The 27,037-nt window shown below is 45.0% G+C and overlaps 2 protein-coding genes across 2 annotated transcripts; both read right to left on the bottom strand.

Annotated features, from left to right (window-relative positions):
- Nucleotides 1-11,201: 11,201 nt before the first annotated feature.
- On the bottom strand, nucleotides 11,202-19,839 carry LOC137345681 (tumor necrosis factor-like). The gene is made up of 4 exons (XM_068008946.1): nucleotides 19,699-19,839; nucleotides 19,106-19,154; nucleotides 16,538-16,603; nucleotides 11,202-11,614 (listed from the first exon to the last, which is right to left on the bottom strand). Exons 1-4 carry the CDS (start codon nucleotides 19,837-19,839, stop codon nucleotides 11,202-11,204), a joined length of 669 nt encoding a protein of 222 aa, XP_067865047.1.
- A 4,059-nt stretch (nucleotides 19,840-23,898) lies between these two features.
- On the bottom strand, nucleotides 23,899-27,037 carry LOC137345680 (tumor necrosis factor-like). Its single transcript, XM_068008945.1, has 4 exons — nucleotides 26,861-27,037; nucleotides 26,512-26,593; nucleotides 26,093-26,158; nucleotides 23,899-24,305 (listed from the first exon to the last, which is right to left on the bottom strand). Exons 1-4 carry the CDS (start codon nucleotides 27,035-27,037, stop codon nucleotides 23,899-23,901), a joined length of 732 nt encoding a protein of 243 aa, XP_067865046.1.

Here is a 27,037-nt window from a genome sequence, read left to right as displayed (position 1 = left end):
CTTATAATGGATATTAGTAGACAACCTATCCCCAGAGATGGAGACAGAGAAGTCGAGGAAGGGAAGGAAAGTGTCAGAGATGGACAATGTAAAGGTGAGAGAAGGGTGGAAATTGGAAGCAAAGTTGATAAAGTTTTCCAGTTCGGGGCGGGAGCAGGAAACGGCACCGATACAGTCATCAATGTACCGGAAAAAGAGTTGGGGGAGGGGGCCTGAGTAGGACTGGAACAAAGAATGCTCGACATATCCCACAAAAAAAACAGGCATAACTAGGACCCATGCGGGTACCCATAGCGACACCTTTTACTTGAAGGAAGTGCGTGGAGTTGAAGGAGAAGTTGTTCAATGTGAGAACAAGTTCAGCCAGGCAGAGGGGTGGTGATGGATGGGGACTGGTTGGGCCTCTGTTCCAGGAAGAAGCGGAGAGCCCTCAAACTATCCTGGTGGGGGATGGAGGTGTAGAGTGATTGGACGTCCATAGTGAAGAGGAAGCGGTTGGGACCAGGAAACTGGAAATTGTCAAAATGACGTAGGGCATCAGAAGAGTCATGGATGTAGGTGGGAAGAGACTGGACCAGCGGAGAAAAGATAGAGTCTAGATAGGAAGAAATAAGTTCAGTGGGGCAGGAGCAGGCTGACACAATGGATCTGCCGGGACAGTCCCGTTTGTGGATTTTGGGAAGGAGGTAGAAGCGGGCTGTCCGGGGTTGTGGGACTATGAGGTTGGAAGCTGTAGAGGGAAGATCTCCAGAGGAGATGAGGTCAGTGACAGTCCTTTGGACGGTGGCTTGATGTTCGGTGGTGGGGTCATGGTCCAGAGGGAGGTAAGAAGAAGTGTCCGTGAGTTGGCGTTGAGCTTCTGCAAGGTAGAGGTCGGTACGCCATACGACAACAGTACCACCCTTGTCTGCAGGTTTGATGACCATGTCGGGGTTAGACCTGAGAGAACGGAGTGCCTCAAGTTCAGAGGGGGACAGGTTAGAGTGAGTGAGGGGGGCAGAGAAATTGAGATGACTAATGTCTCGCCGACAGTTTTCAATGAAGAGATCAAGAGCGGCTAAGAGGCCAGGGGGAGGGGTCCAGGTAGCGGGAGAATGCTGGAGGCGGGTGAATGGGTCTGCTGGTCGGGGGGAGGACTCCTGGTCAAAGAAGTGAGCCCAGAGGCGGAGGCAACGGAAGAAGAGCTCAACGTCATGCTGAGCGCGAAATTCATTGAGGTGGGGGCGTAAGGGGATAAAACTGAGACCTTTGCTGAGTACAGAACGCTCAGCATCAGAGAGGGGGAGGTCAGAGAGTATAGTGAATACACGGCAAGGGGTCAGATCAGAAGGGGTGGGGTCAGAGGGAAGTGAAGCGGAGGGAGGATCTGGTGGGACATTAGTCCCCATCAGCTGCTGGAGCTTGCGTTCCTTAACACATGAAAGGAAGAAAAAAAGTTTTTTGTTAATGCGTCAGATGAGACGAAAGATGAAATGAAACTGCGGAGTAGAACAGCTTACCTTGCAGTCAGAGGAAGAAGACTCACCAACTGCTGGAGGCCGAAGAAGACTGACCTAGAGGCTGAAAAAGATAGGAAAAGGAACCACTCCTTCCCCCTCTGCACTGAATTCCCACATGCACTAAATTTCCAAATTCACTCTGGAAAATGTCTCTCACTCAGGCAAACTGTCTCTTCTCAACTGCGTCCCCTCACTCTCTCAGCTGCGTCCCCTCACTCTCTCAGCTGCGGCCCCTCACTCTCTCAACTGCGTCCCTTCACTCTCTCAACTGCGTCCCCTCACTCTCTCAACTGCATTCCCTCACTCTCTCAACTGCATTCCCTCACTCTCTCAACTGCGTCCCCTCACTCTCTCAGCTGCGTCCCCTCACTCTCTCAGCTGCATCCCTTCACTCTCTCAACTGCATCCCCTCACTCTCTCAACCGTCCCTTCACTCTCTCAACTGCGTCCTCTCACTCTCTCAGCTATGTCCCTTCATTCTCTCAACTGCGGCCCCTCACTCTCTCAACTGCGTCCCCTCACTCTCTCAACTGCGGCCCCTCACTCTCTCAACTGCATCCCCTCACTCTCAGCTGCATCCCTTCACTCTCTCAACTATGTCCCCTCACTCTCTCAACTGCATCCCTTCACTCTCTCAACTATATCCCTTCACTCTCTCAACTGCGTCCCCTCGCTGGAATTATACAGGGAATTGGTGAGGCACATCTGGGCTACTGTGGACAGTTTTGGTCACCTTACTTAAGGAAGGGCATCATAGCCCTAGAGAGAGTGCAACAAAGGTTCACTAGACTGGTTTCTGGGATGAGGGGATTGTCCTATGAGGAGAGATTCAGTGGACTAGGCCGATATCCCCTGGAGTTTAGAAAACTGAGCGGTAATCTCATTAAAACATAAAATTATTAAGGGGCTTGACGGGATAGATGCTGAAAAAATGTTTCCCTTAGCTGGGGAATCTAGACCAGGTCACAGTATCAGGATAAGGGGTTGATCATTTCAGAGTGAGATGGGGAGAACTTTCTTCATTCAAAGGGTTCTGAATCTTTGGAATTCTCTGCCCCAGAGAACTGTGGAAGGTCAGTTGTTGAGGATATTCAAGACAGATGTTGATAGATTTTTAGTTACTGAGAGATATGGAGATAGGGCAAGAAGGTGGAGTTGAGGTCGAAGATCTGCCATGACCTTATTGAATGGCAGAGCAGGCTCGAAGGGCCAAATGGCCTACTCCTGCTCCTATTTCCTCTGTTCTTATGTTCTAACAGGGATTCAAGTGGACTTCCTCATCTTGTGATATTGACTTTTGCAAATGAAATCAGTCAACTGAAAGCAGTATTAACTTAAAATGATATGCTTCAGGGCATTTATTTTTGGACCAACTTTGCAGTTAATGTGCAACAGGAGCAGACTGTGTGTTATTCTAACCACAGCGACACTTGGTGCAAACTAGGTGATTTATACCATCAAATCTAAAGGGGTTTTTGATCGCGTAAATAAGGAGGAAGTGTTTTCACTGGCAGGAGGGACAGTAACCAGAGGACACAGATTTAAGATAATTGGCAAAAGGACCAGAGGAGAAATGGGGAACCATATTTTTACATAGTGAGTTGTTGTGATCTGGAATTTGCTGCTTGAAATGGTGGTGGAAGTAGATTCGACAATAACTTTCTAAAGGGAATTAGATACGATAAGGGAAAAGGACTCTGGAGGAAGAGCAGTGGGTGTGAGACTAATTGGATAGCTCGACTAAGGATGGACCGAATGGCCTCCTTCTGTGCTGTATCATTCAATAATTCTATGATAATAAGTGGCTTCTTTCAGTTCCGTTGAGGCTGATTGAAGATGTCGATCAGCTCCCTCTCAGAAATGTGGAGGAGGGGAAGGATGGAAGAGGAGAGAGTTTGAGTGAAGGATGGAAGAGGAAGGATGGTGATCAAAGGCGAGTAATTGGATCAGAGAGATTGGAATGGAGACATCTCCATGGGAGCTTTCTCCACATTAAATTCACGATATAAATACAAGCTGTTGCTGCTGTGTGTTGTACATGTACAGGAGCTGCCTTGGAGACACCCGAGCTGAGTGGTACTGGATTGAGTTAATTGTGCCCTGTTAATTGATGTGCAGCTTGTACAGGAGCTCATACTGAGACACACAATGCACACATGTCAACATACCTGTGTCTGAGTGATTGGGCTCAGTGCTGCAATCATTATTGAGAATTACGATCTCCTCCTTTCAATCTCTGCACTGTAACTCTGAACCCTCTTTTCATCCCTCTCTGATCCCTCGCATCTAATTCTTTCTTCCCCACTCCCTCCCCTCCAATCCCTTCCTTCCAATTCTACATCACTGATTCATCTGTTCTCTTTCTTTCCCTCTGATCTTTCATCTTCAATGCTTCCTTTTTGACCCCTCCACACTGACCCCATCCTTCTGCTCCTCCCCTCTGACCCTCTCCTCCAATCAACTTCCCTCTGATTCTTTTGCTCCGTGCTCGCTTTGCTACGATCTTTCCTCTTTCACCCTTTCCCTCTGCCCTTTCTGCTACAAACCCTTTCCCTGATCCCTTGCCTCCTTTCCCTCCTCCTCCAATCCCTACACTTGATCCTTCTCCATCAATCCTTTCTCCTCCAATCCCTTCTTCTCCAATCCCTCCCTTTTCTCTGATCTGGCTTCTTTAAGGGGTGGCACAGTGGCGCAGTGGTTAGCATCACATCTCCAGGGACCCGGGTTCGATTCTGGGTACTGCCTGTGTGGAGTTTGCAAGTTCTCCCTGTGACTGCGTGGGTTTCCGCCGGGTGCTCCGGTTTCCTCTCACAGCCAAAGACTTGCAGGTGATAGGTACATTGGCCATTGTAAATTGCCCCTAGTGTAGGTAGGTGGGAGGGAATATGGGATTACTGTAGGGTTAGTATAAATGGGTGGTTGTTGGGCACAGACTCGGTGGGCCGAAGGGCCTGTTTCAGTGCTGTATCTCTAAATAAAATAAATAACCCTTTCACTTTGACCCCGTGTCGCCGAGCCCTCTCCTCCAATTGTTTTCCTTTAATCCATGCCCTTTGATTCCTCCATTCCAATCTCTCCCTTCCAATTCCTCCGCTCTGACCCCCTCTGCTCTCCCCTCCAACCCCTCTGACCCTCCATTCCGCTCTCAGTTTATTCATTGGTAACAAAATGGCTTGACCCTAAACAGCAGCAAATTGCACCTTTGAGGTAGTAAGGCATCCCAAAGTGCAACACTATTCAGGACTGGGAGGGAAATGGACATCAATCATAATTTTTTTTCTATATGTTCATGGAATGTGGGCATGGCTGGCCAGGCCAGCATTTATTGCCCATCCCTAATTGCCCTTGAGAAGGTGGTGGTGAGCTGTCTTCTTGAACCGCTGCTGTTCATGTGAGGTCGGGACACAGTGCTGTTAGGAAGGGTGTTCCAGGATTTTGACCCAGTGACAGTGAAGGAACGGCGGGCGATACAGTTCCAAGTCAGGATGGTGTGTGACTTTGAGGGGAACTTACAGGTGGTGGTGGTGTTCCCATGCATTTGCTGCCCTTTTCCTTCCAGGTGGTAGAGGTCACATGTTTGGAAGGTGCGATCTAAGGAGTCTTGGTGCATTGCTGCAGTGCATCTTGTAGATGGTACACACCGTTGCCACTGTGCATCAATGGTGGAGGGAGTGAATGATTGTAGATAGGGTGCCAATCAAGTGTGCTGCATTGTCCTGGATAGTGTTGAGCTTCTTGAGTGTTGTTGGAGCTGCACCCATCCAGGCAAGTGGAGAGTATTCCATCACCCTCCTGACTTGTGCCTTGCAGATGGTGGACAGGCTTTGGGGAGTCAGGAGGTGAATTACTCGCCTCAGGATTCCTAGCCTCTGACCTGCTCTTGTAGCCACGGTATTTATATGGCTACTCCAGTTCAGTTTCTGGTCAATGGTAATCCCCAGGATGTTGATAGTGGGGGAATTCAGCGATGGTAATGCCATTGAATGTCAAGGGGAGATGGTTAGATTCTGGACATGGTCATTGCCTGGCACTTGTGTGGCGTGAAATTTTCTTGCCGCTTATCAGCCCAAGCTTGGATATTGTCCAGGTTTTGTTGCATTTCTACATGGACTGCTTCAGTATCTGAGGAATCATGAATGGTGCTGAACATTGTGCAATCATCAGCGAACATCCCCAATTCTGACCTTATGATTGATGGAAGGTCATTGATGAAGCAGCTGAAGATGGTTGAGCCTAGGACACTACCTTGAGCAACTCCTGCAGTGATATCCTGGAACTGAGATGATTGACCTCCAACAACCACAAACATCTTCCTTTGCACTCGATACGATTCCAACCAGTGGAGAATTTTCCCCCTAATTCCCATTGACTTCAGTTTTGCTAGGACTCCTTGATGCCATACTCGGTCAAATGCTGCCTTGATGTTTGGGGCAGTCACTCTCACCTCACCTCTTGTGTTCAGCTCTTTTGTCCATGTTTGAACCAAGGCTGTAATGAGTTCAAGAGATGAGTGGCCCTGGTGGAACTCAACTGAGTGCCCGTGAGCAGGTTATTGCTAAACAGGTGTCACTTGATAGCATTGTTGATGACACTTTCCATCACTTTATTGATGATTGAGAGCAGACTGATGGGGCGGTAATTGGCCGGGTTGGACTTGTCCTGCCTTTTGTGTACAGGACATACTTAGGCAATTTTCCACAAATTTGGGTAGATGCCAGTGTTGTAGCTGTACTGGAACAGCTTGGCTAAGGGCATGGCTAGTTCTGGAGCACAGGTCTTCAGTACTATTGCCAGAATGTTGCCCATAACCTTTGCAGTATCCAGTGCCTTCAGTCATTTTTTGATATCACATGGAGTGAATCGAATTGGCTGAAGACTGGCATCTGTGATGCTGGGGACTTCAGGGGGAGGCCGAAATGGATCATTAACTCAGCACATCTGGCTGAAGATTAGGAGACATAATGGGAAGGGAACAGCTGTCACATCAAAAAGGAGGCTTTCAAAGGTGGGGGGATAGATCCAACAAGATGGAAGAAATTACTCAGGGTCGTACGATTTTACAGCACAGAAGGAGGCTATTCAGCCCGTCATGTCCATGCAGGCCGACAAGCAGCCTTTTTTTTTATTCATTCATGGGAGGTGGGCATCGCAGGCCAGGCCAGCATTTATTGCCCATCCCTAACTGCCCTTGCTAGAGCATGTAAGAGTCAACCACATTCAGCCTAATCCCACTTTCCAGCTAGCTCTAGGTCCGTAGATTGTAGTTTACATATGAACATATGAATTAGGAACAGGAGTAGGTCACTCGACCCCTCGAGCCTGCTCTACCATTCAATAATATCATGGCTGAACTGATTGCTCCACATTTCCACCTACCCCCGATAACCTTTTACCCCCTTGCTTTTCAAGAATCTATCTACCTCTGCCTTAAAAATATTCAGACTATGTTTTCACCGCCTTTTGAGGAAGAGAATTCCAAAGACTCACGACCCTCTGAGAGAAAAAATTTCTCCTCATCTCTGTCTTAAATGGGCAATCCCTTATTTTTAAACAGTGACCCCTAGTTCCAGATTCTCCCACAAGGGGAAACATCCTTTCCACATCCACCCTGTCAAAACCACTCAGAATCTTATATGTTTCAATCAAGTCGCCTCTTACTCTTCTAAATTCCAGCGTATACAAGCCTAGCCTGTCCAATCTTTCTTCATAAGACAACCCACCCATTCCAGGTGGCTTGAGGTGGTCTAGTAAACCTTCTCTGCTGCCTCCAAGGCATTTACATCCTTCCTTAAACAAGGAGACCAGTACTGTACACAGTACTCCAGGTGTGGTCTCATTAATGCCCTGTATAGCTGAAGCATAACCTCCCTACTTTTGTATTCAATTCCCCTCGTGATAAACGATAACATTCTATTAGCTTTCCTAATTACTTGCTGTACCTGCATACTAACCTTTTGCGATTCATGCACTAGGACACCCAGATCCCTCTGTATCTCAGAGCTCGCCAATCTCTCACCATTTTGATAATATGCTTCTTTTTTATTCTTCCTGCCAAAGTGGACAATTTCACATTTTCCCACATTATACTCCGTTTTCCAGGTCTTTGCCCACTCACTTAACCTATCTATATCACTTTGCATCCTCCTTATGTCCTCTCCACAAGTTACTTTCCTACCTACCTTTGTGTCATCAGCAAATTTAGCAACCATACCTTCAGTCCCTTCATCGAAGTCATTTATATAAATTGTAAAAAGGTTGAGGCCCCAGCACAGATCCCTGTGGATCATTCATTACATCTTGCCAACCAGAAAAATTTCTGTTTCCTGTTAGCTAACCAATCTTCTGTCAATGCCAATATGCTTCCCCCTACACCATGAGCTTTACAGCAGCTCAAGTGCATATCCAAGTGCTTTTTAAATGTGATGCGGGTTTTCTGCCCCTATCACTCTTTCAGGCAGTGAGTTCCAGATCTCCACCACCCTCTGAGTGAAAAATAAATTCCCCTCAAATCCCTCTTCCCCTAAATCTGTGCCTCCTTGTTACGGGCTCCTCAACCAAGAGGAATAGAGCCTTCCTATCCACTCTACCCAGAACCCTCATCATTTTACACACTTCAATGCAGTCTTCCCTCAGCCTCCTTTGTTCCAAAGAAAACTACCCTAGCTTATCCAATCTTATCTCATAACCAAAATTCTTCAGTCCAGGGAACATCCTCATAAGTCTCCTACATACCCTCTCTAATGTAATCACATCTTTGCTATAGCGTTGTGACCAGAACTGCAAGCAGTACTCCAGCTGTGACCTAACTAGTGTTTTATACAGTTCCAGTATAACGTCCCAACCTATGTGATCCCCTGCACGAGTTTCAATTGCCTAAAGGGGCCAGAGATGGATTGTCCAGATTTTCTTTCCATTTTTTTAGCTGCTCCAGCAGATTACAGGAATCTGGATGGTTAAGCAGTGTCCGATGCACAAGACATCACAACCACAGATGACAGGCTGATTGGACCAGAGAGCCATTGATCCTTGTGCCTGGGGACATGGTGTCTGAGAAGTTGTATCAGCACGTGGAATGCAACCAATGGGCTGCTTGGATTGGTGTGCACTCCCATGAAAGCCACATGAGCAAAACATGCAACTGTATGTAAAAGTAAAAGCACAAGCACAAACAAAATAGAACAGTTCCAGCATCAAAACGCACTAAGAAATTTATTTAATGCATATTCATACTTAAAACCTGTTTAGATACATTCACTACGTCAGGCTAACATTTGTTCCTGGCATCCTTCGAATAAACATCATGTTTTAATGTAAAACATACAGCTTTCTCTCACTACTGTAAACAATGATTGTTAAACAATATATTAGAAACACCTCAAACATAAAACTCATTTTGTCTGAACCATTCTTCGAATCATATAATGATACAGCACAGAATGAGGCCATTTGGCCCATTGGGCCTGTGCTGGCACTTAGAAGGACAATCACCTAGTATGTTGTGTGTTGGGCAATGGTGGGCTCTCTGTCGTTTGTGGAATGTCCTTCCTCCATAGAGGCCCCTCACTGGCTATTACAGCTTAGTTTAGTTTAGTTTAGAGATACAGCACTGAAACAGGCCCTTCGGCCCACCGAGTCTGTGCCGACCATCAACCACCCATTTTATACTAATCGTACACTAATTCCACATTACTACCACATCCCCACCTGTCTCTATATTTCCCTACCACCTACCTATACTAGCGGCAATTTATAAAGGCCAATTAACCTATCAACCAGCAAGTCTTTGGCATGCGGGAGGAAACCGGAGCACCCGGAGGAAACCCACGCAGACACAGGGAGAACTTGCAAACTCCACACAGGCAGTACCCAGAATTGAACCCGGGTCGCTGGAGCTGTGAGGCTGCGGTGTTAACCACTGTGCCACTGTGCCGCTCTGGAGAAGAACCATCCCACAATGCAGCTGGTGTCCCAATCTGAGGCCAATGGAGCTTGACCACAGCATTGAGAAGATAATGACCTCCTTACACAAAGGGCAGTGGAAATCTGGAACTCTCTCCCCCAAAATGCTGTTGAGGCTGGGGGCAAATTGAAAATTTTCAAAACTGTGATTAATAGATTTTTATTCAACGAGGGAGTTACTGAACCGTAGGAGTTCAGCAAATGGAGAAAATTTGTGTTTACCCCTGCTTTGTTTCTGGAGGAGAAATTTAAACACCAAGCTCAATATGGAACATAGGAACAGGAGGAGACCATTCAGCCCCTCAAGCCTGTTCCACCATTCAGATTCATCATGGCTGATCTGTATCTTAACTTGGTTCTGGAACGCTCAACCACCCTTGCTGAATGAAAATCTATCAAACTCAATTTTGAAAATTTCAATTGACCCCCAGCCTCAACAGCTTTTTTTTGGGGGGTTGGGATGGTGTAGGGGGGGGGGACAGTTCCAGATTTCCACTCCCCTCTGTGTGAAGGTGTGCTTCCTGACATCATTCCTGAACAGCCTGGCTCTAATTTTAAGGTTCTGCCCCCTTCTTTAGGATTCCCCCACCAGAGGAAATAGTTTCTCTCTATCTACCCTATCAAATCCTTTAATCATCTTAAACCCCTCAAATACATCACCCCGTAATCTTCTACACTCAAGGAAGTATCGATGAGTCGGCATATGTTAAAGTTTTACTTATTCCATAAGAAGCACTTACATGGGATGCTAGGAGAAAGTAGCTGTACACGTACTAACAAATAAATTACACATAAAAACCATTCCAGGTTAAAAAAAAAACTAGTTATAGCATGTAGTAATGTGAGACTCTACAGTCAACAGGCTAACCAGTCTGAATGTTAGGCTCAATACCTGTCTGATAATCATCCCACAGCCCAGGTAACATAAAGCAGCAGAGAGCAGACATTGATTTGTCTCATTAGGCTAGGCCAGATTCAAACAATCCCAGATTGAAAAGGTGAATGGACAGTGTTGGATCCCACTGCACCACCTCCCCTCCACACCTCACCGTCCCCCTCCCCCCCCACCACCACCGATCAATTCATTTTACTTGTTCAATCCCTGTGCAACCTGGAAATGACTGCCTGAAAAATGAGGATGTGGGCATTCACTCCTGTCACAACCAGTTACCCAGTCTAATGCGACAGAGGCCTTAACTCATTTACTTGCAGCCGGTTATGCTTCCATTAAAAGAAAGGCTTGCATTTATATAGTGCCCTTAACAACCAAAATGATGCACCTTTTTGACGTGCAGTCACTTTGCAGCGGGAAATTCGGCAGGCAATTTGCAGACAGCAAGATCCCATTAACAGCATTGTGCTGAATAACCAGATCATCTGTTTTTTTTTTAGTGTTGTTGGTTGAGGGGCAAACAATGGCCAGGACACCAAGGAGAATTCTCCTGCTCCTCATCAAAATGGTGCTTCCGTTTAACGTCTCCTTCAAAACTCGGCACCTCCGATAGTGCATTAAGGCAGAGGGCAGTGGAATATCATTCGCTTTCTTATACAAATATCAGAACAACAATTCTTGGTATGGATAACCTTTAAATAACGAGGCAGGACTAAACTGGCAGAGAGATTTATCCCTTTGTCCAATTAGTGGAGGATAGGACAATGTGTCCTGAACTGTTTCCATTGTATTTCAATCTGAAATTCTCAACCAGTCATCATTACTGGCCAATCGCTAGAAGTGAAGGTTCCTCACAAAACAAATATTCCAAAGAAGCTCTTTCCTTGGGCAGTGTCTACATATCCCACCACTTCCTCACTAACCCTGGAGTAGATCTGATCTCCCTCCTCAAACTCAAATATGGCTCCCTGATAGGAGGTCTTGTACCAGGGCTCTCCGTGTTGGCGGGAATGACAGGCTGACTTGATGGCTCTCAGTAGCAAGGCTTCCTCTGGATAACTGGGTGAGAGCTTGGCGAGCTCGTGGCTCAGATAGACAGTCTTGTTCTGACAGCCCCTGCTGTAGAAGACCACCTGGGTGTAGACAAAGTACCGACCAGGGGTCTTGATGACGAGACTGTAGTCCGTGAACTCCACACCCTCGGCAAAGGTGGAGTCCGCCTCATTCTGCCAAATCATGTTCTTTCCTTCCAAGGCTTTCGAGGCTGAAAGGACAAGAGACAGGAAACAATGCAAGAATGGAATAAGTTACATGGTGAGCAAATGTTCTTCCTGTCAAAGGACGTGCTGCCACTTTTTGTATCTATTTTACATTAAGTTCTCCTTTATGGCACTTTCAAAATTATTCTGGTTCCTGCTGCAAGAGTTTTCCATTTGCAAGGTGCATTATCTTGGGTCCTCTCAGAATGAAACTAACAACTTGTGTTAAACGATGGACTGTCTTGTTCCGTGTGAAGTTGGATCAACTACATTTTACATTGGTTCCTTAAAGGCAGCAGAGGAAAAGTAAGAGCTTATATTTGTACAGAAGCTATCACTCCCGCAGGATGTCCCAAAGGTTTTCCCAACCAACAAAGCACGTTTGAAGGGCAGCCACTGTTGTAATGTAGGAAATGAAGCAGTTAATGTGAGCAAGGTCCCAGGAACAGCAATATGATAATGAACAGACCATTTGTTTTCTAGTGATTTTGGTTGAGGGAGGATACTGAGAAGTCCAGCACACCAGGGAGATCTCCCCTTTTATTCAAAATAATCATGGAATCATGGGAATTTACAGCAGGGAAGGAGGCCATTCGGCCCATCGTGTCCGTGCAGGCTGACAAGTTGCCATCCAGCCTAATCGCACTGTCCAGCTCTTAGTCCATAGCCTTGCAGGTTACAGCATTTCAAGTGCATATCCAAGTACTTTTTAAATGCTGTGAGGGCTTCTGCCTCTATCACCCTTTCAGGCCGTGAGTTCCTCCCACTACCCTCTGGTGAAAGTATCCTCCTCAAATCCCCTTTAAATCTCCTATCTCTTCCCCTAAATCTATGGCCCTTGTTAATGGACCGCTAAACCAAGGGGAATAGGGTCTTCCTATCCATTCTATCCAGACCCCTCATCATTTTATACGCTTCAATTAGATCTCTTCTCAGCCTCCTCTGTGACAAAGAAAACAACCCTGGCCTATTCAATCTTATCTCATAACTAAAATTCTCCAGTCCAAGCAACATCCTCATAAACCTCCTCTGTACCCTCCCCAGTGCAACTCACCTTTCCTTTAGTGTGGTGACCAGAACTGCACCCAGTACTCCAGCTGTGGCCTAACTAGTATTTTATATGATTCCAGCCTATCCTCCCAGCTCTTATATTCTATTCCATGGCTAGTAATGGCAAGTATCCCACATGCCTTCTCGACCACCTTATCTACCTGACCAGCCACTGTCAAGGGTCAGTGGACATGTACTCCAAGGTCCCTCTGTTCCTCTACACTTCTCAGTATCCTACCATTTATTATGTATTCCTTTATTTTATTCTTGGATGTGAGCAATGCTCGCAGGGCCAGCATTTATTGTCTGAAGCTAATTGTCCTTGGACTGAGTGGCTCTTTTTTGGAGATACAGCACTGAAACAGGCCCTTCAGCCCACCGAGTCTGTGCCGACCATCAACCACCCATTTATACTAATCCTATACTAATTCCACACTGTGCCTCACTGTGAGGCACAGTGTGGCTTTCGTGCAGAGAGATCGACTATTGACATGCTGTTCTCCCTTCGTCAGATACAGGAGAAATGCCGTGAACAACAGATGCCCCTCTACATTGCTTTCATTGATCTCACCAAAGCCTTTGACCTCGTCAGCAGACGTGGTCTCTTCAGACTACTAGAAAAGATCGGATGTCCACCAAAGCTACTAAGTATCATCACCTCATTCCATGACAATATGAAAGGCACAATTCAACATGGTGGCTCCTCATCAGAGCCCTTTCCTATCCTGAGTGGTGTGAAACAGGGCTGTGTTCTCGCACCCACACTTTTTGGGATTTTCTTCTCCCTGCTGCTTTCACATGCGTTCAAATCCTCTGAAGAAGGAATTTTCCTCCACACAAGATCAGGGGGCAGGTTGTTCAACCTTGCCCGTCTAAGAGCGAAGTCCAAAGTACGGAAAGTCCTCATCAGAGAACTCCTCTTTGCTGACGATGCTGCTTTAACATCTCACACTGAAGAATGCCTGCAGAGTCTCATCGACAGGTTTGCGTCTGCCTGCAATGAATTTGGCCTAACCATCAGCCTCAAGAAAACGAACATCATGGGGCAGGATGTCAGAAATGCTCCATCCATCAATATTGGCGACCACGCTCTGGAAGTGGTTCAAGAGTTCACCTACCTAGGCTCAACTATCACCAGTAACCTGTCTCTAGATGCAGAAATCAACAAGCGCATGGGAAAGGCTTCCTCTGCTATGTCCAGACTGGCCAAGAGAGTGTGGGAAAATGGCGCACTGACACGGAACACAAAAGTCCGAGTGTATCAGGCCTGTGTCCTCAGTACCTTGCTCTACGGCAGCGAGGCCTGGACAACGTATGCCAGCCAAGAGCGACGTCTCAATTCATTCCATCTTCGCTGCCTTCGGAGAATACTTGGCATCAGGTGGCAGGACTATATCTCCAACACAGAAGTCCTTGAAGCGGCCAACACCCCCAGCTTATACACACTACTGAGTCAGCGGCGCTTGAGATGGCTTGGCCATGTGAGCCGCATGGAAGATGGGAGGATCCCCAAAGACACATTGTACAGCGAGCTCGCCACTGGTATCAGACCCACCGGCCGTCCATGTCTCCGTTATAAAGACGTCTGCAAACGCGACATGAAATCGTGTGACATTGATCACAAGTCGTGGGAGTCAGTTGCCAGCATTCGCCAGAGCTGGCGGGCAGCCATAAAGACAGGGCTAAATTGTGGCGAGTCGAAGAGACTTAGTAGTTGGCAGGAAAAAAGACAGAGGCGCAAGGGGAGAGCCAACTGTGCAACAGCCCCAACAAACAAATTTCTCTGCAGCACCTGTGGAAGAGCCTGTCACTCCAGAATTGGCCTTTATAGCCACTCCAGGCGCTGCTTCACAAACCACTGACCACCTCCAGGCGCGTATCCATTGTCTCTCGAGATAAGGAGGCCCAAAAGAATACTAATTCCATATTCCTACCACATCCCCACCTGTCCCTATATTTCCCTACCACCTACCTATCCTAGGGGTAATTTATAATGGCCAATTTACCTATCAACTTGCAAGTCTTTTGGCATGTGGGAGGAAACCAGAGCACCCTGAGGAAACCCACGCAGACACAGGGAGAACTTGCAAACTCCACACAGGCAGTACCCGGAATTGAACCCGGGTCGCTGGAGCTGTGAGGTTGCGGTGCTAAGCACTGCGCCACTGTGCCGCCCCTTGCTAGGCCATTTAAAAGTCGAATGCATTGCTGTGGATCTGGAGTCACATGTAGGCCAGACCAGGTAAGGACAGCAGATTTCCTTCCCTGAAGGACATTAGTAAATCAGATGTGTTTTTAAACTACAATCCAGTAGTTTCATGATTATTATTAAAACAGCTAGCATTTTATACCAAATTTATTAATTAATCGAATTTAAATTCCCCCAGCTGCCACATTGGATTTGATCACATGTCTTCAGAGCATTAGTCAGGCCTCTAGATTACAAGTTCAGTAACATACCGGCTATGCCACTGTCCTTGCCTTGTTAACCCTCCCCAAATGCATTACCTCATTCTTCTCCGAATTGAACTCTTTTTGCCACTGTTCTGTCCACCTGACTAGTCCATTCTTCCTGCGGTCTACAGCTTTCTTCTTCATTAGCAACCACGTGGCCAATTTTTGTATCATCGCAAAACCTCTGAATCATACCCCCTACATTCAAGTCAAAATCATTGATAAATACCACAAAAAGCAAGGGACGCAGTACCGAGCCCTGTGGAACCCCACTGGCAACAGCCTTCCTGTCACAAAAACTGCTGTCATCCATTACCTTTTGCTTCCTGCCTCTGAGCCAATTTTAGATCCAACTTGCCACTTTGGCTTGGATCCCAAGAGCTTTTACTTTCCTGATCAGTCTGCCATGTGGGACCTTGTCAAAAGCCTAGCTAAAATCCATACAGACTGCATCAAATGCACTACCCTCAACGACCCTCCTTGTAACCTCCTCAAAAAATTCAATCATGTTCGTCAGACACGGCTGTCCTTGAACAAATCTGTGCTGACTGTCTTTGATTAATCTGGATCTTTCCAAATGAAGATTTATCTTGTCACCCAGATTTTTTTCCAATAATGTTTCCACTACCGAGGTTAGGCTGACTGGCCTGTAATTACATGGTCTAGCCCTTTCTCCCTTTTTAAACAATGGCACAATGTTAGCTGCCCTGCAGTTCTCTGGCACCACACCTGTAGCCAGAGGGATAATAATGCCATGGGATCTCTCACTCTGTGAAAAGCCTTCATAATTTAATGATTTCCAACCTCTACAATTCGGAAATGATTGTCCCTCTGACATGCCTGAACCTCCCAGTGCAGTGGAGCTGGACCATAACTTGCCATCTTCCCCAAAGTAACAAGACTGAGATAGGGAACTCAACTCTTGGTTACTGTTCCAATACACAATGTGACAAAGTTGATGTTACCTATGAGAATAGCTCTTTCATTTATTCCTTCAGCTGATGAATATTTTCATAGGAACAAGAGGAGTCTATTCAGCCCCTCAATCTGTTCCACCATTCAACTAAATCACGACTGATCTGTATCTTTACTCCATTGACCTGCCATGGTTCCATAATCCTCAAGAAAAATCTACTTAGCTTAGTTTTGAAATTTTCAGTTGAACCCCAACCTTAATAGCTTTCACGGGGGACAGAGTTTGAGATTTGTTCTACCCTCCTTAGTGTGAAGAAGTGCTTCCTGATGGCACCCCTGAACGGCCTAGCTCCAATTTTAAAGTAAGCCCTCTTGTTCTGTACTCCCTACTATCCACCCTATCGACTTCAGTACAAATACTTAGATAATCTGTTGACTAAAATGCACACATTAGCCAGCTAAATTGATAACTTCTGGAAAACCAACTAGGATCAAATACCTTCTGGTACCTGTCAGGTGAGCTGCGATTCTTCTCCTTGGGTCATTTCCCACCTGTTTCATGAGATGAGGGAGACCTGGAAAAGGAAAAGGCAGATTCTCAGTTACTATTGTAACACAGACATACCCAAAACTAACTAACAGAGGGAGACAGGAAGAGAGCAAGAGATAGAGACATGGGAAGATAGAGAGAGGGAGAGATTTTAACTCAGTCAAAACCCACTCATTTGCATAGAGATAAAATCAAAGCTTCTTAGAGAAATAAAGTTAGATGGATAAATAGCGGTTGAACAAGAGAGAGCGTTTAATAGAGAGAAAGAGATAGAGAAAGAGAGAGTCAAAGATAGATTGATAGAGAGATAGATTAATAGAGAGAGGGGGAAAAAGACAGAGAAAGATTGATAGAGAGATTAATAGAGATTGATAGAGAGATTAATAGAGATAGATTGATCGAGAGAAATTGGTAGAGAGATTAATAGAGATAGATTGATCGAGAGAGATTGATTGAGAGAAATTGGGAGAGAGATTAATAGAGATAGATTGATAAAAATAGATCGACAGAGATTGATTGATCGAGAGAGACAGAGATTGATAGAGAGATTAATAGAGATAGATTGATAAAGATAGATTGATCAAAAGAGACTGAGAGAGAAACTGATTTTTTTTTATTCATTCATGGGATGTGGGCATGACTGGCCAGGCCAGCATTTATTGCCCATCCCTAATTGCCCTTGAGAAAGTGGTGGTGAGCTGCCTTCTTGAACCGCTGTAGTCCATGTGGGGTAGGTACACCCACAGTGATGTTAGGAAGGGAGTTCCAGGATTTTGACCCAGCGACTGTGAAGGAATGGTGATATAGTTCCAAGTCAGGATGGTGTGTGACTTGGAGGGGAACTTGCAGGTGTCAGTGTTCCCATGCATTTGCTGCCCTTGTCCTTCTAGGTGGTAGAGGTCACATGTTTGGAAGGTGCTGTCTAAGGAGTCTTGGTGCATTGCTGTAGTGCATCTTGTAGATGGTACACTCTGCTTCCACTGTGCGTCAGTGGTGGAGACAGTGAATATTTGTGGATGCTGTGCCAATCAAGCAGGCCACTTTGTTCAAATGGTGTTGAGCTTCTTGAGTGTTGTTGGAGCTGCACCCATCCAGTCAAGTGGAGAGTATTCCATCACACTCCTGACTTGTGCCTTGTAGATGGTGGACAGGCTTTGGGAGGTCAGGAGGTGAGTAGTTACTCGCCTCAGGATTCCTAGCCTCTGACCTGCTCTTGTAGCCACAGTATTTATATGGCTACTCCAGTTCAGTTTCTGGTCAATGGTAGCCCCTAGGATGTTGATAGTGGTGGATTCAGCGATGGTAATGCCATTGAATGGGGAGACAGTTAGATTCTCTCTTGTTGGAGATGGTCATTGCCTGACACTTTTCAGCCCAAGCATGGATATTGTCCCCAAGTCTTGCTGCATTTCTACACGGACTGCTTCAGTATCTGAGGAGGCATGAATGGTGCTGAACATTGTGCAATCATCAGCGAACAACTTCACTTCTGACCTTATGATTGATGGAAGGTCATTGATGAAGCAGCTGAAGATGATTGGGCCTAGGACCCTACCCTGAGGAACTCCTGCAGTGATGTCCTGGAGCTCAGATGATTGACCTCCAACAACAACAACTATCTTCCTTTGTCCTAGGTATGACTCCAACCAGTGGAGAGTTTTACCCCTGATTCCCATTGACCTCAGTTTTACTAGGGCTCCTTGATGCCATACTCGGTCAAATGCTGTCTTGATGTCAAAGGCAGTCACTCTCACCTCACCTCTTGAGTTCAGCTCTTTTGTCCATGTTTGAACCAAGGCTGTAATGTGTTCAGGAGATGAGTGACCCTGGCGGAACCCAAACTGAGCGTCACTGAGCAGGTCATTGTTAAGCAAGTGCCACTTGATGGCACTGTTGATGACACCTTCCATCACTTTACTGATGATTGAGAGTAGGCTAATGGGACAGTAATTGGCCGGGTTGGACTTGTCCTGCCTTTTGTGTACAGGATATACCTGGGCAATTTTCCACATTGCCGGGTAGATGCCAGTGTTGTAGCTGTACTGGAACAGCTTGGCTAGGAGCGCGGCAAGTTCTGGAGCACAGTTCTTCAGTACTATTGCCGGAATATTGTCAGGGCCCTAGCTTTTGCAGTATCCAGTGCCTTCAGTCATTTCTTGATATCACGCGGAGTGAATCGAATTGGCTGAAGTCTGGCATCTGGGGACTTCAGGAGGGGGCCGAGATGGATCATCAACTCGACACTTCTGGCTGAAGATTGTTGCAAATGCTTCAGCCTTATCTTTCGCACCCTTTGCATGAAGAAATGCTTCCTAATTTCACTCCTGATAGGCCTGGCTCTAATTTTCAGCTGTGACACCTAGTCCTAGAACCCAAACAGCAGAAATAGTTTCGCCTGATCTACCCAATTAGTTCCCCTTATAATATCTCATGTTACGTTACATGATAAGACCGCTAGCTGCCAGACTGTGAACAAGCTCATCAAACAGCTACATATGGATCACCCACATGCACAGTGCCCTCTCACGCCTGTGACGCCAGCAATTGTACAAGATTTCGCAAGTGATGAACTCATCCTATCAGTGGAAGAGATGACAGGGGGCTGTGAGGTTACAATATTTCCAGCAGAGAGTTAAGGGATGTCAGGCTAGAAGGAACTGCCAATGGTGATCTTAGTCCTACGCGAGATGATGGGTGAAGAGGACACGACCCAAATCCTCACCCGATACTGAGTCTCAAATCAACAATGACATCTTGCATTTATATATTCCCTTTAACACAGTAAATTGTCTCAAGGAGCTTCACAGAAGGGATTATCAAATCAAATTTGACACTGAGTCCACATCCCATGAATGAATAATAAAAAGAATTAGGACAGGTGACCAAAAGCTTGGTCAAAGAGGTCAGTTTTAAGTGGCATGTTAAAGGAGAGAGAAGAGTGGTGGAGAGGTTTCGGGAGGGAATTCCGGCGATAGGGACCTAGGCAGCTGAAGATATGGTTATGAATGATGGGGCGAAGGAAATTGGGGATGTGGAAGAGGCCAGAATTAGAGGAGTGCAGATATCTCGGAGGGTTATCGGATTGGAGGAGATTGCAGAGATAGGGAGAGGTTAAGTTACAGAGGGATTGGAAACATAGATGAGAATTTTAAAATCGAGCTGTTGCCAGGCTAGGAGCCAATCTGGGTCGGCCAGCACAGGGGTGATGGGTGAATGGGACTTGGTGCGAATAAGGACACAGGGAGCAGAGTTTTGGATCATCTTGAGTTTATGGAGGGTAGAATGTGGAAGGCCGGCTTGGAGAGCTTTGGAATAGCCAAGCCTCGAGATAACTAAGGTATGAATGAGGGTTTCAGCAGCAGATGAGCTGTGACAATGTGGAGTTTGGCAATGTTACACAGGTGGCCTTTGGAATGTAGTAGATATTTGGTTGAAAGCTCACCTTGGGATCAAATACGGACAAAGGTTATGACGGTCTAGTTCCGTGTCAGACAGTGTCCAGGGAGAAGGATGGAGTCAGTGGCTTTGGAAATGGAGTTTGTGGCAATGGCTTCGGTATTCCCAATATTTATTTGCTTTTTAAGGAGCATCTTAAAGGAAGAGAGAGAGGTAGAAGAAGAGAAGTTAAGGGAGAGAATTGCAGAACTTACTGCCTAGGCAGCTAAAAGCTGCCAGAGTTGGAGGAGCGCAGATATCTTGGAGATTTGCTAGAGTTCTTTGAAGCTGTAACAAGTAAAGTGGATAATGGGGATCTTGCAGATGTAGCATATCTGGACTTCCAGAAGGCATTTGATAAGGTGCCGCACAAAAGGTTAATACACAAGTTAGGATCACATAGGGTTAGGGGCAATTTATTAGCTTGGACAGAGGATTGGCTAACCAACAGAAAATAGAGAATTGGGATAAATGGGCCTTTTTCTGGTTGGCAAGATGTTACTAGTGGGGTGCCTCAGGGTTCGGTTCTCGGGCCCCAACTATTTACAATCTATATTAATGACTTGGATGCAGGGATAGAAGGTACTATAGCCAAATTTGCAGATGTCACTAAAATAGGTGGGATAGTAAGTTGCAATAAAGAAATAAGAAATTTACAAATGGATATGGATAGGTTAGGAGAATGGGCCAAAATTTGGCAGATGGAGTTTAACGTGGATAAGTGTGAGGTTATCTATTTTGGTTGGAAGAATAGAAAGACAAACTATTATCTAAGTGGAGAGAAACTTCAGAGTGCTTTGGTGCAGAGGGATCTGGGTGTCCTCGTGCATGAATCGCAGAAAACGAATATGCAGGTACAGCAGGTAACAAGGAAGGCAAATGGAATGTTGGTATTTATTGCTAAAGGAATACAGTATAAAAGTAGGGAAGTGTTGCTGCAACTGTACAAGGCATTAGTGAGACTGCACCTGGAGTATTGCGTACAGTTTTGGTCCCCTTACTTGAGGAGGGATGTAGTTGCATTGGAGGCAGTTCAGAGGAGGTTCACTAGATTGATTCCAGGGATGAGGGCTTTGTCTTATGAAGACAAGTTTAGACCTTTACTCTCTGGAGTTTAGAAGAACGAGAGCAGATTTAATTGAGGAATATAAGATGATTAAGGAGATTGACTAATTTGCTAGAGTTCTTCGAAGCTGTAACAAGCAAAGTGGATAATGGGGATCCTGTAGATGTAGTATATCTGGACTTCCATAAGGTATTTGAGGATGTTTTCTCTGCTGAGGCAATCTAGAACGAGAAGTCATAGTTTTAGGATAAGGGGTAGCAGATTTAACACAGAGATGAGGAGAAATTACTTCTCTCAAAGGATAGTAAGTCTGTGGAATTCACTACCCCAGAGTGCGGTGGATGTCGGGACTTTCAGTAAATTTAAGGAGGGGATAGACAGATTTTTAATTAGTAATGGGTTGAAGGGTTATGGAGAATGGGCAGGAAAGTGGAGTTGAGGCCGAGATGAGATCAGCCATGATCACCTTGAATGGCGGAGCAGGTTCGAGGGGCTGTATTGCCTACTCCTGCTCCTAGTTCTTATGTTCTTATGTCTGCTATAATTAGTGAGTTTTTTTCATTCATTTGGAGTTTAGAAAGTTATGTCAGGATTGAATGTGGTAACTTTGGGTAAGATCTTTGAGACAGAGAGCGACAAGTGGGTTGGAGAGCTTGTCTGCAAAATACACAAGTGAAACTTCAGTTGGGTATCCGGATGTATCTTCTTTGTCACAGTTTTGTACCCACTGGAAACATGGTTAACAAAGGATGTGGTCAAGGTTGGTATGTTATAATCTCTGAAAAAAAAGGATATGGAATGTTCTTGGGTGTGAGGTGGGGGGAGGGACATTCTGGGAGTCTGTTAGCTACAGTTGCCTTGTGCTTTGTCATGCATTGATATAATCATTGATCTCCTGATCTATCTTTATTGATTGAGGGAGTCAGGGAGGAATCGCCTAGAAATAGTTCTGAAACTAGAGACATCTCCCGATGACCTGTAAAATTATACATCTGCTGATGTGTCATTTTACACAGATTCCCAATCTCCTCATCCTCCCTCTCAGATTCCCAATTCCTGATCCTCCCTCTCAGATTCCCAATTTCTGATCCTCTCTTTCAGATGCCCAATCCTGATAGCCTCTCTCAGAATCTCAATCTGATGATCCTGTGTCTGAATTGCAGGCTTTAAACTGACAAAAATTCATCCCTCATCTGGAATCATTCCCCGTGAAAAGCTCTAAACACAATCCAATGTGCAAGTAATCGGAAAGAAACAATTCATACTTTTAAAATATTTTATTAATTCCCATCCATCTGCTCAGCAGTAAATATAAATAATAAATATTATAAATACACCAATTAATAAATATATTTAAATAATAACTTAAATCAATCTGGAATATCTGAAACTTTACAGCATTTATGCCACTGAAAACCATCTTTAAAAAATGTTACATTTTTATATAAAACATAGATTTTTGGTCACTGCACCACAATTAATATCCAACAGTTGAACATTCCAGATAGAAAATCTCCTGGTCTATAGAACCAATCAGATCTCTTGCTGGGATCACTGTCTGTTACACAGTATGAATAAAGGCCAATGGTGACTGCAGGGCATTATGGGAACGTGACTTCTCCATGGCAACCAATCAGGAAAAAAATCCCAACAATGAACATTAAATAAGAGCAGCACATATTCAACTCAAATAATAACCTGATAAAGCAGAAATAAATCAATATTGGTTTCTTCAAATAATTCACTTTCATGCATTTTGGCCAGTTTTTACAGTGTTTGTAGAATCTACTTGTTAAGTGTCAAGCAATCAAGTTCTAGCAAGTTAACATCCTGTGAAAAGTTGACCAATCACATTGTAGAGGTGGAAAGCCAGTTGGCAGCTGGGAGATTGGTTGGCCTTCATCAGCCAACAGAAAGCTCAGAGACTTTGCATGAGCATCGCCACTGAAGATCCAAGGAGATATGAGAGATATATTATAATACAAATAGACAACAAGGCATAGGCCATACTCTTCAAGGACCAATAACAGGTCACACAGGCTAACCAGTCTGAATATCAGACCTGATAACCCACTTGTTAGCTTCTGGGATTGTCTAATTACTCTCTCCCTGAGGAGTACCAGTTTAAATAACATAAACAACATTAAATATCAATTAAATATGAAATAAAGTAAAGGACCAGTTGCTGATAGAGTTAAATTAAATCAGAAAATTAGCTTATTTAGAGCACGATTATCAAACAACTGTCTCTAAATATGTTTAAAACACAATTCATCTCATCAAACATGATGAATCCTGCACAGCAGTGAATCACCTAGACCTGCTCCCAGTGTTACAGGTATGTGGGAGAACAGGAAAGTCATAGGGACAGTTGTAGGCCATTCAGCCCCTCCAGCCTATTCTGACTGATGTGTTCAAGCCCATCTGGCAGTTTAACACAGCTTGTGAATCCTCAGAGAGATATATAATTCTTCAGACTGCACCAGTTGCTCTCAATACAGGATTAAAGGAGCAGAGAGTGAGTGAGGAGAGGCACAGACTCCCTCCGATCACTAACACTCTGGATTGTGCATCAATCTGGATTGGCAGAGCTGAAAGTGCAGTGTGATAACCCACCACACTACCCAATTCTAAAACACCAACACATTTGATAGTTTCTGTCTCTGCAAGTGTTTAAATAAAATGAAGGAGAAATGAGTCTCTTTGTCCAATTAGTGCAGGATAGGACAATGTGTCCTGAACAGTTTCCACTGTATTTCAATCTGAAATTCTCAATCAGTCATCATTACTGGCCAATCGCTAGAAGTAACTCAGGTTCCTCACAAAGCAAATATTCCAAAGAAGCTCTTTCCTTGGGCAGTGTCTACATATCCCACCATCTCCTCACTAACCCTGGAGTAGATCTGATCTCCCTCCTCAAACTCAAATATGGCTCCCTGATAGGAGGTCTTGTACCAGGGCTCTCCGTGTTGGCGGGAATGACAGGCTGACTTGGTGGCTCTCAGTAGCAAGACTTCCTCTGGATAACTGGGTGAGAGCTTGGCGAGCTCATGGCTCAGATAGACAGTCTTGTTCTGACAGCCCCTGCTGGAGAAGACCACCTGGGTGTAGACAAAGTACCGACCAGGGGTTTTGATGACGAGACTGTTGTCCGTGAACTCCACACCCTCGGCAAAGGTGGAGTCCGCCTCATTCTGCCAAATCACATTCTTTCCTTTGCTGGTTGCTGCGTAGAGAGAAAGAGAGAGGGAACAACATAACAATGAAATAGATTTGTGCTTCAATATTGCTTCACATAATACCCTTCTTGTCCGCATTTAATTTTCCTGTTAGCAACTCTGTTGCTTTCAAGAACCCATTCCCTCCACCTTACATGCCCATTGATTACTTGCCACTTATATCTAAATTTCTGGATAAACCCTAAGTTGGGGGAGGGTGGGAATGCAACTGTAATGGAGACATGCTCCCAAAGTTCCGAAATAATTGCTTCGGAAATTTCTTCCTTTATTCTTGTGTGCAAGTTCGAGACCTCAGTTCAGTAGTACCCCAAAGCCAGTTGGTGAAATATACTCAAAATCTCTGGTAACTGATCTAAAACACTTTTAGAGGGAAAAAAATTGTGGCCGATGCAGCTAAATAAATACACATATATATATATATATATATATATAAGATGAAAGTGTAGCCACATATTGTTACAAAATGGGGCATTTACCCAAGGCATTGTGGGACAAGTTAGTTAGCTTGCAGCCTTGAGAATGGTACTGCTTAGCACAGGCAATTAGCCTGACCAAGGAGCGCCCCCCATATCAGTGCATAAGAAAGCTGATCTGTCTAATTGCGGACTACACAAAGCAACTAGGAATGCAGGCCTGATAGAGGTAGAAGGATTCATTGTGAAGACTCAAGGATAGTTGATAAGGGGGGGTTTGGTAAACAAGCTGAGATGGTCAGGGGCGAACCATGAGCTATCCCCACAACCACATGATGCATAATTAATAATTTTATTGGTAATGAATGTAATATATGTAATCAATAACCGTTATGATTGGATTATGTCCAGCCGGGATGGGCTGAGTAACTGTATATCTGTTGTGGATTTTCCTTTGTTCGGTGGAGAGGCATCTGGACAGCCCAGTGACCTGCTCCTCGCTGGCGTAACTAAATAAACTGTTTGACATTGGAGCAGACCTGAGTGTCGAATGATTCTTCTAGATTCATTCCCGCTAACACACTTCATCAGAAACCCTTTCCTAGAGAGTACTGAACCTTTGGAATGCATTGCCGGCTGGTGTGGTGAGTGCTGACTCTCTGTATTGTCTTCCGGAGGGACCGGTTACTGACTGCAACAGAGATCACACCATAAGAGAAGCTAAGAGACTTTAGAGAGAACACATGGTCTGAGCGAGCTCCCAGACTGGTTTTGATCACTGGAGCTGGACGATGAGGAATTTCCCCGAGTCTTTTGTCCCCTGCCATGGGTTTGTAGATCTCCCAGGAGATCTACATTACTGAGGGAGGGAGTAGGAAGTGTGCAGTTTTGATGAGTCTTATCACTGGGTATGGGGCAGACTCGGCAAACCAGTGAATTTCTTCCTGTTCATCAATTTTCATACGCTCCTATTTACTCCAATTTCCTCCAAAAACACTTTGCTCCCATACCCTTATGCTGATTGGTTCAAGTCTCCTCACAACCAATAAAAGACACTTCACCAACAATTACTTACCGAATTGGTTTACATTCTTTTCAAAACCTATCAAAAATATTTTACTGCTATTCAATTGTCTCCATTGTTCCTAGAAAATTGGAGCCAATCAAAATGCATGTTACCAATATCCTGTTATCCTGATTGGGTCAAACTTCTTAGGAACCAAGAAGGCAAGACTTCATCAGTGTCCAATTAATTCCTTTCTTTAAGCACATCTCCCCACACTTCGACTGCACCTGCCCAATGACTGTGGACAATTCCACATGGGACACTCTAGCGATAACATAGATAACAGTTCTCATACCTGTCAGGTGAGCTGCGATTCTCCCCATCGGGTCATTTCCCACCTGCTTCATGAGATGAGGGACACCTGGAAAAGGAAAAGCTCAGTCACTATTGGAACACACACAGACCTAAAACTGACTGACAGATAGAGAGAGAGCAGAGTTTGAGCAAGAGAGAGAGAAATAGAGAGTGAGAGAGAGATTGACAGAGAAAAATGTAGAGAGAAATAGAGTGAAAGAGATAGATTGATGAGAGAGAGGGAGGGAGAGAGAGCAATTGATAGAAAGAAAGATTGATACAAATAGTTTGGAAGACAGACTGAGATAAAGACAGATTGATACAAATAGATTGATAGAGAGATAGATCAATATAGAGAGACAGATCAACAGAGAGAGATAGATTGATAGAGAGAGATAGATTGATTGAGAGAGTACTCACTATTACTAGCAGGAACTGTTGTCACAGATGAATGATTCCTCATGTCCTGTGATCGGGCAGTTTTTGAGTTCAGTGATACTTCCTGCAGCAACAAGAAGGAAAGAGATTAATATGTGAAATTCACCCCAAATTTCCATATAACACAAGACGGCCATTGTACAAAGGTGCAAAGCAGATCTGCAGACAGATTATCTGTATTTACACAGAGACACTGGAGTGAGCCAGACTCTGTCTGATTCTCAGACTCTAGATCAACACCAGGTAAAGGGTTTATCAGACACTAGACTGCCATGTTGCTACTCACTTAGCTAAAGCTGAATAATATCAAACTCCAGATACAGTCACACACCTGGTTTGAAGGTAAAACTCCAAGCTGACAGAGTAACAGGTAGGAAGACACAGCCAGCAAACCCAGCACAGCCACTGCACAGAGAGACTGCCAGAAACAGCTTCTCTTCGGCTCTGACTGCCTGAGCGTAACCACTCCTCCAGTCTCAAGGTCCAGCAACTTGTTCTCACAACTCAT

This window comes from Heterodontus francisci, chromosome 29 (assembly GCF_036365525.1).
Source record: "Heterodontus francisci isolate sHetFra1 chromosome 29, sHetFra1.hap1, whole genome shotgun sequence".
Lineage (NCBI taxonomy): Eukaryota > Metazoa > Chordata > Chondrichthyes > Heterodontiformes > Heterodontidae > Heterodontus > Heterodontus francisci.
This window is presented reverse-complemented; position numbering and strand designations above follow the sequence as displayed.

What these genes read in the sequence shown, in the direction of transcription:
- LOC137345681 (XM_068008946.1), bottom strand. Translation starts at nt 19,839, where the DNA reads ATGATCCAAAACTCTGCTCCCTGTGTCCTTATTCGCACCAAGTCCCAT. An exon ending in TCTATGTTTCCAATCCCTCT is followed by an intron (nt 19,155 to 19,698) that starts GTAACTTAACCT and finishes TTCCACTGATAG; the next exon opens with GATGAGTTCATCACTTGCGA. An exon ending in AATCGCAGCTCACCTGACAG is followed by an intron (nt 11,615 to 16,537) that starts GTACCAGAAGGT and finishes TTGTCCTTTCAG; the next exon opens with CCTCGAAAGCCTTGGAAGGA.
- LOC137345680 (XM_068008945.1), bottom strand. Translation starts at nt 27,037, where the DNA reads ATGAGTTGTGAGAACAAGTTGCTGGACCTTGAGACTGGAGGAGTGGTT. An exon ending in GAGTTTTACCTTCAAACCAG is followed by an intron (nt 26,594 to 26,860) that starts GTGTGTGACTGT and finishes TTGTTGCTGCAG; the next exon opens with GAAGTATCACTGAACTCAAA. An exon ending in AATCGCAGCTCACCTGACAG is followed by an intron (nt 24,306 to 26,092) that starts GTATGAGAACTG and finishes CTCTCTACGCAG; the next exon opens with CAACCAGCAAAGGAAAGAAT.